Source organism: Acinonyx jubatus, chromosome A1 (genome assembly GCF_027475565.1).
Source record: "Acinonyx jubatus isolate Ajub_Pintada_27869175 chromosome A1, VMU_Ajub_asm_v1.0, whole genome shotgun sequence".
NCBI classification, from domain to species: Eukaryota; Metazoa; Chordata; class Mammalia; order Carnivora; family Felidae; genus Acinonyx; species Acinonyx jubatus.
Window position 1 is genome coordinate 25,357,511 of NC_069380.1, and position 9,157 is coordinate 25,366,667.

A 9,157-nucleotide genomic window follows, 5' to 3' on the forward strand; every position below is an offset into this window, starting at 1 on the left:
CATCTTTGCAGATAAAGAAAATGAGACCAGAGAGTTATTATTTGCCAAGGTTCTCACAATTACTAGTGAAGCCAGGATTCTAACCTAGGCAGTCTAGCTCCATAATCACCGTGCCACGTTGCCAGCTCTACGGCTACTGGCTCCCCATGTCACTCAGAGTAAAAATCCTATAACGTCTTGCATGTTTCAGGCCCCTGCTAGCCCATGGCCTCATCTCCTTCTACTTTCTCTCACTCGCTTGACTCTAACCACACGGACCAGCACCTCGTGTCTGCAGGCCTTTGAATTGCTGTTATCTCTGGAAAACTCTTCCCCCAGATATCTGGAGGGCATGCCCCCATAATATCCTTTAGGTCTCTGATCACAGACCACCTTATCAGTGAGGCCCTTTCCCCACCCTATTTAAAACAGCATCCCCAGCTACTTTCTATACATTTTACCTTATTTATTTTTCTTCAGAGCACTTATCACCTGCTATATATGTATTTGTTTACCATCTCTTCTCCCTCCCCATTAGAATGTAATCTACAGAAGGCAGATATTTTGTCTGTTTGTTTACTGCTATATCCCTAGCAGCTAGAATAGCCTGGCATTTCACAGAAGGAGTTATTTTAATAACTGAATATTGAAGAAACATGAGCTAATGTTAATGTAATAAAAATGACAGCAGTTAACAATGGTGGCATTACTGGGATACATCTACGATACAGAATTTAATTTTAATATACCTCACTGCATTCTCAGAGAGAAACCCATTTCAGAGATCTACCTTAGAACAAGGGGAAGGAAGAAAGACACCAATAGTGAAGTACATCATTTTCCAGTTTGCCTCTGTCCCTTATTGCTGGTTCTCTGAAATGCTATTAAGATAAAGAAAAGACAAAAATATTTTAGAGCACAGGAACACCTGAGGGGACCACACTTCTTTACTACATTAACCAGGTCAGAAGAGTCTCTGATCAAACTGCTAAAGATGACAATTTAGGCCACCAAACAACCAGAAGTTCTAAGTACAATATATATCATAAACTAAAACAAATTAAGAATCAAATTCAGGGGTGACTGGGTGGCTCAGTCAGTTGACCATCTGACTCTTGATTTTTGCCCAGGTCATGATCCCAGGGTTACGCTGAGCGTGGTGGAACGTGCTAGAGATATGCTCTTTCTCTCTCCCTCTCTCTTTCTCTCTCTCCCATTTTGCCTCTACCCCATTTGCATCACTCTCTCTCTTAAAGAAATCAAATTCACTACAATACATTGTATCTAATACGAAGCAACTGACAACTTAAAAAAAGAATATGCTTCAGAAGTTAATTGATAAAAATAAGTTTGGAACTCATACTGCATTGTCATCATTATAATAAAATTGTAAATTCCCAGGGAACCCCACCAGCTTATTTAATTCAAAAGGTTGCCAAAATTCTATACCCTTTTGATGAAAAACAGAACACAATGAGGATAGTATGTCAATCATATACACATAACTCAAAAGCAAGAACTTATGGAAATGAGCTTCCCAGAAGTTCCAGCCCATCAGCATTAAGTCTGGAAAAAAGGGAGGGAGACGGGGAAGAAAAACTGATATGGTCCCAAGCCTCTAAAAAAACTTTTTTTTTGAAGGGTTGAGTTTTAAAACATTTTCTTTTCTGTTTTAACAAAATTGTATATATTTAAGGTATACAACATGATTATTTGATATACATAGTGAACTGGTTACTAGAGTCAAGCTAATTAACATATCATGTCCTCACATAATTCTTTTATAAGAACACCCGAATTCTACTCTCTTGTACATTTTCCCAAACACTCTTGTCAACATGTCACATATGAGATATGTGTTGTTTCCACCGTCTCCACATTCATTAAAGAAAATTAGATGGAGACAAGATAATAGGCACAAAAGTAAATGTTTTCTCAGATTTCCAAAAACAGCGACAGAAAATGGCTCACTTAAGCAATACTTCCTCAGGGAAATTTCCCTTGACCCTTTAAACTAAGTCAAATTCCTTTATTATCCACACCCACAGAACAGTATTCGGGGCTTCGGTGTCCTTATCTGTCTGTAACTGTTTTCATTAGGACTAATATTTGATTGATGTCTGTCTCCTGTGGTAGACTATAAATCCTAGTTCACAGAGCACGGGCCATGTCTGTTTCTGCTCACCATAAAAGACTCGGAGCCTGGCACAATGGCCAGCAATCAAAGCTTGTGGGATGAATATACCCACCCACCGGTTCAGTCCTGGCAGGCAGAGTACTAAGGTCAACCATGACTTTGGAGCCAAGGTGCTAAGGTGACATGTATAGACATTACTCCCCTAAGCTTCTCTGCCAACTTTGCTTCAGCAAATGTCCAGTTCCCCAACTACTAGTCTCCAAACCCTGTTTCTCCCAGAATACAAGCAAATTAAGGGCACTGCAATGGACACTGTAAGTACAACCATTTCCCCATTTAGGACCAAAGGCCTTATCCTCCTAGCTACTGGGAGTGTGGCCACAAGTTAGCCCTTAGCTGTTAGCCCTCTTTCACATTGCCTTCACTGAAGAGAGGCCCTTTTGCCAAATTCATGCACTCTTCCTGGGACAAACCACATGCAATGATCGGTCAATACAGGGTATACCTCACCCCAACTCATGACACCTGGAGGGCTCCCTATGGAATCCTCCTCAGCTCTCCTACAGACTGCATTATACCCTGTGCCCAATTCTGTTTAAGTCTTTTTCCTTCCACAGGTGATGATCCCAAGAGCACTCCCTATTAAACCTAATCACTTCGGAATCAGCTTCCCAGGAAATCCAATCTATGACAGGAAGCTTTTACTCCCATGTTTTTTGAAGATCACCATAAGGAACTGACAAGACCCAAGGTCACAGATATGAAATCCCCACATCACCTCTATTCCCCAGGGAGATAACTCATAAAAGAGCCCTAAGCTGTAAAAAGGACATTTCCCATCTTAGCATATAAACAGACCTAAATTTGTTTGTGTTTTTAGGTTGATTTATTTCTTTTGAGACGGAGAGTGCACACGCACACGAGTGTGCGTGGGGGAGGGGCAGGGAGGAAGGGAGAGAGAGCATCTCAAACTGGCTCCACACACAATCTCACAAACCGCATCATCACCTGAACTGAAATCAAAAGCCAGCTGCTTAACCAACTGAGCCACCGAGGCACCCCAACAGATCTCTAAATTTAAATCACTATACCATGGTTGAGTAAAATAACCTCCCTAAGCTTCAATTTCATCGTCTGAAAAACACACAGTAAGTATCTACTTCCCAGGTTTGCTTTGTATAAAATATTAGGCATATATGAAAGGTAAGTTCCTTTTTCTCCTGCAAGGGTTAGGGGTATCACCCATTCCAGTAGCATCTCTCTCTGGTATACAGCTTTCTCTCTGGCCACTAATGTCCAATGGTTTACCTATCTATGAAAAAAACAGAAGCTGTACTTGCTGGCATTTCAGTTGTTGAATGAAGGACATAATATTCACTGGGGATGATGTCCATCTCTTCTGTCCTGATCCTCTTCTCCAACAAACATGAGTCAAAATGCCTAAAAGAGGAAGACTGATTGTGCTAGAAACACATCTTTTTCCTGGCTAGAAAGCTGTTGCTTAGACCTACTGCAAACTTTCTAAATACCTCCACTTGTTCTTCCCCCAAAAAGAGGTAGCATTTGTTATAACTCAGGTCTCGGTATGATATTCACTACTTATGAAAATCCCACCACTCCTAATAACCTTGCTAGCTTTATCTCCTTTTTTCCCATCATGTACCTTACCCTCCAGCCAACCATAACTAGAGATGATTTTTCCAGAAGTCTAAATATGGAAGCCAAACAACTAGGCTAAAATATTTTTAAACATCCTATAATTTTTAAATCATGATTTGGTGTAAGGTGTGTAACAGTGTTGTGACCAGTTGCCAACCTAACAGTAGCACAGACTGGGCAACAGGAACAGGGTAATGCAAACTACAAAGGACTAGCTTCCTGACAAGGTAAAAACTGTGACTTTATGTTTTAACAGATGACATCTACCATAAAGTTAAATTCAATCGTGTCTATTACCTATCAAAACCTGTTTGGATCATCAGTCTTTGAAGATTTTCAAAACTCCCAGAAATGGCATTTCATGAAGCCAGAACAGTACAGGTACTGGATATTCTGGGACACATTCTACTACATTTGCTTTTTCCGGAACACGCTCTAGTTCTCCCCAGCAGTGTTGGGAAGTTTTTCCTAACTGATCAATTTCATAAGCTCTTCTTAAATGTAAACTTCCCCTGTTCCAGCCAGAAAAACAACTATTTTCCTGCTCAAAACTGTCAGAGATCTTATGTGTATATACCTTACTGTATTTATCCTGTTTTATGCCTTTCTAGTGATGGAATTAATAGGTACAAGATGGCCCATAAACTTTGAGATCCTCTAGAAAGAAATTTACATATCTTGCAACAAATGGTCCTCAAAGAACAGAACTCAAAGTATTACTTATAGTGAAAATATTAACATAAAGAGAAAAGACCTGAAATCTTTTAAGTTTTTTAGTGAGAGAGAGAGAGACAGAGAATGAGTGGGGAAAGGTCAGGGGGGAGAATCCCAAGTAGGCTTTGCCTTGTCAGTGCAGAGCCTGATGACACAGGGCTCAATCCCATGACCGTGAGATCATGACCTGAGCCACAATCAAGAGTTGGACGCTCGGGGGACCTGGGTCGCTCAATCAGTTAAGCAGCTGACTTCAGCTCAGGTCATGATCTCACGGTTCGAGGGTTCGAGCCCTGCAATGGGCTCTATGCTGCCAGTCCAGAGCCTGGAGCCCATTTTGGATACTGTCTGTCCGTCTGTCTGTCTGTCTGTCTCTCTCTGCCCCTCCCCCACTCACACTCTGTCTCTCAAAAATAAATAAACGTTAAAAAAAAAAAAACAGTAAAAAAAAAAAAAAAAAGAGTCAGACACATAACCAATTGATCCACCCAGGCACCTCAGACCTGAAATTGGTGTGTAATTCTATTCACAAATTCTGACTGGATAAAAACAAAGACACGCTTTCTAATCAATACGTTATATTTTAATATCACACAAGGAAAGCTGAAAATGAAACTGACCATTACAATTTGATGTAGTCATATAATTTATTCCTATAATTCAGAGATGAAAATCCAAGTATGCTCAAGTATGGGCATGAAAATCACACTGGATACTAAGGCCCGGGCAAATGAAACAAGTTCAAAATACCTGAGAGCTGTTCAAATCAAACCCCACTGTCTACTGGGTCTCCTTTAATGGAGCAGAAACAAAAGCTGTCAAAGGGGGTGTCTGAGTGGCTCAGTCAGTTAAGCGTCTGACTCCTGATTTCGGCTCAGGTCATGATCTCATGGTTCGTGAGTTCGAGCCCCATTTCAGGCTCTGCACTGGCAGTGTTGAGCCTGGTCAAGATTCTCTGTCTCCCTCTCTGTCTCTCCCCTGCTTGCTTTCTCTCTCTCTCAAAATAAAAAAATATTTTTTTAAAAAAAAGTTGTCAAAGAAAGAACATGAGTAGACTGTAGAGCAGAAAGCATTTGCTACCAATTCTCATCATCTTTCGGAGATAAATTTGTAAAGGACAAGAACTGGCAAGAAAGTCCCTTCACACCCTGGAAAGACCTATGTGCAAGCCTGTTATTTTCTTTAATATATAAGATTAGAAAAAGAAGATATACTATATGCCAAGTTGACAGGAAGAAATTGTGATACTGCAAACAATAAGTAATGTAACAACTAACTTTACAAAACAAGAACAGGGATGGCTGGATGGCTTAGTCGGCTGAGCATCCAACTTCGGCTCAGATCATGACTCTGCAGTCTGTGAGTTCGAGCCCGATGTCAGGCTCTGTGCTGACAGCTCAGAGCCTGGAGCCTGCTTCAGATTCTGTCTCCCTCTCTGTCTCTGCTCCTCCCCAGCTCATGCTCTGTCTCTCAAAAATAAATAAACATTTAAAAAAAAAAAAAAAAAAGGAGGGGCGCCTGGGTGGCTCAGTCGGTTAAGCGTCTGACTTCAGCTCAGGTCATGATCTCACGGTCCGTGAGTTCGAGCCCCGCGCCAGGCTCTGTGCTGACCGCTCAGAGCCTGGAACCTGTTTCGGATTCTGTGTCTCCCTCTCTCTCTGACCCTCCCCCATTCATGCTCTGTCTCTCTCTGTCTCAAAAATAAATAAACATTTAAAAAAATTAAAAAAAAAAAAAAAGAAGTACAAATTGTTGAGTTCTTTTTAAACAGATAAAAGGTATTCAAATACCCATACGTGAGAAAATACTAATGTTTTTTAAATTTCATTTTAGATTGTATTCTTTCACATCTTCATTTAGTCAGTCACCATATCCCGACAATTTTTACTGAAAAAGTTTCCCTAACTCCTCAGACTTATCACATACCTATGATGCTGTGATAATTTTTAATTTTTTAATTTTATTTTGAAAGTTTATTCATTCTTGAGAAACAGAGACAGAGCATGAGTGGGGGAGGGGCAGAGAGAGAGAGAGACAGAGAGAGACAGAGAGACACAGAGAGACAGAGAGAGACAGACACAGAATCTGAAGCAGGTTCCAGGCTCTGAGCTGTCAGTACAGAGCCCAACGTGGGGCTCAAACTCACAAACCATGAGATCATGACCTGAGCCAAAGTTGGACACCTAACCAACTGGGCCACCCAGGCGCCCCATGTGATTTTTTAAAATTTTGACTCTGCTAATCTTCCTCTCAAGCTTCCCCTGCCCCCCTGAATTATCTGCATCTTTGCCTTACTCAAAACCCTCCAAAAGGTTCCTCACTTCCTGTAGACTAAAGTTAAGACATCCCCATTTCACAATAGGATAAGTATATGGTCCCAACTTTCTTTACACAAACCCTCTTTTCTAGGCATAATAATCTCCTTTGTTTTACAGGACACACCATGTTAACATGCATTTTCAGTCTTGCACTTCTGTTCCACTCTCCGTAATATACTATGTAAATGCCTCAGGCCACCCATCCAAATCGTGTAAGGCAAACAATATTCACTGAGCATTTACTGTGCTCCAAGAACTAATGCATCATCTCAAGTTCCACTATTTTTTCAAGCTCTTTCAGTCTGCAAGGGAGATTTCCTCCTTAATGATTCTCCTCCATTGGGCATGCAACAGGAGAAATACAATAGGAGAAATTTACCCCGGCCTTTTAGGTCATACTGATATAGCTGTGAGATCAAATGAGCACCAGAGAGTAAAGCTGGAGTTGAGGAATAAAAACTAAGAGACTGTTCATTCATTCATTACATATATGTTGAGCAATTCCATGTGCCAAACACAATTCTGGTTGAGACAAAAGATTCCGTTCTCATGGAATGTGACTGTGTGAGTGCACCCTGCACCGGCACGAGAGAGGAGGTAACCAACACCGAACACATGAGTACACAATCACTTTAGGCTGTGACAAATGCTTTGAAAAATATAGTACAGGTCTGACATGCTACCAACTGATCATAAGGGAGCTATTTTCGAGAGGTGGACAGGAAGCGCCTGATTTAACTGATGAATACCCAGCCATGTGATAAAAGTTAAAAAAAAAAATTAAACCAAAGGTCCTACACTTCAAAGACCATCATTATCACATTTTGAACATACATGTGTCTAAAACTCCCCTAAGAGGCAACACTCTTCAATACGTAAGAGTAAAGCAAAGAAATAAACTTTGGGAGGCGCCTAGGTGACTCAGTCGGTTCAGCGCCGGACTCTGGATTTCAGATCAGGTCCTGATCTCACGGTTCCGGAGTTCCAGCCCTGCCGCCGGCTCTGCGCTTGACAGCCCCGAGCCTGCTTGGGATTCTTTCTCTCCCACTCTCTCTGCCCCTCCCCTGCTTGCACGCGCGCTCTCGCTCTCTCAAAATAAATAATCTTAAAAAAAAAAAAAAGGAAAAGGAAAGCACAAATACTGTGCTCACTCGGGGCTAATCAAGACTGCTGTTAAAAAAAACAAAACACTTATTGACGGCGGTGCTCTAGAAGAACACTCCAATTCAATGGCCTCTGCTTCCGTGAGTTCAGAGCTCTCTCAGCTCTCCTGGGAACTCCAATAAGGGCCATCAACCTAAAAGAACACGTTAAGGGCCAACAGGGACCCGTTCTACTTTCTGGACGAGAAAACTGTACAGAAGCTTTCACTCAACCTCTCTATGCAGACTCGTGACTAAAATCACTTTCACCCAAAGAAGATACAGAAATTCTTCAGTCTGGGGTACAATACACCACTCAAGTCGGAGAACACCAGGACAGGACCCCATAAAAACGACATGGTGGGAAAAGGAATCCGTACCAGGCAGGTTCGGACTCCAAAGTCGCAAAGACACTGAAAAAGTCCCTCAATTAACTTCCTCGTCTGCAAACTAGCACAACGACTCCTGCCTCCGAAGATGTGTGTGGCTCTAACGAGACGGCTGTAGAGAACTTTAAAAGGCGCACGGAGTGGGACAGTCTCAAGTCATTTAAACTACTTAAACTAGCAGGAGCGCAAGCCGGAGCCGCGCGCACGCACCTTGACGAGCCACACTCCGGTGTTCTGTTTGGCGCCGGTCAAATCGAGTTCCCCACGTTCGGCCATGGGTCTGTTGACGGCAGAGGCGAACCGGCCAGAGCAGCGGCCCGGGAAGCTGGGGTCCTGCGGCACGAAGCACTGGAGAACCCGGTACGCTGCGGCCAGAGGCTGACTGAAGAAGCCGAGACCACCCGCCAGGATATTGGGAATCCCCGGAAAGAGAAACACGCCGCTGGGAGGCGGGAACTGCGCCTGCGCACTGCCACCGCCAATACGGCGCGCCGGTGTGGACAAACTTCCTGGTTAGGCACCTTCTTGAGTGGGCGTGGTTATGGTAGCTGGTTGTGTCTGAGTGATGAAGACACAGGGTGGGAGGAGACAAAATGACCACAATACATTTGAAGACCAGGTCAGCATAAGTGAAAAAAGACAGCATCAAAACAGAAAAATGGGGTTCAAAGAGACAAAGGCTGTAAATTTATGTCCAACCCTGGTCAAGGAAAAAGAAACACTTTTGGAGGCCAGGGTCGGAGTAATAAAAAGAATAAGTTAATTAGCACACGTGGGCACTGTGATCGGACTGTGTAGTCTTGGGTATACTGAAAACAT

At 42.5% G+C, this 9,157-nt stretch overlaps 1 protein-coding gene across 2 annotated transcripts in view; it reads right to left on the reverse strand.

Moving 5' to 3' along the window:
* Positions 1 to 8,854, reverse strand: part of GTF2F2 (general transcription factor IIF subunit 2) — a 153,457-nt gene extending 144,603 nt beyond the window's left edge. Inside the window, exon 1 of one of the 2 annotated variants that reach the window (XM_053215805.1) lies at positions 770 to 868. In XM_053215805.1, the coding sequence (XP_053071780.1) occupies positions 770 to 817 (48 nt within the window). In that variant the 5' untranslated portion in view covers positions 818 to 868. Of the gene's footprint in view, positions 1 to 769; positions 869 to 8,548 lie in introns of those variants that run through there. The other variant, XM_015068922.3, reaches the window with a different exon arrangement.
* Between the last annotated feature and the right edge of the window lie 303 nt (positions 8,855 to 9,157).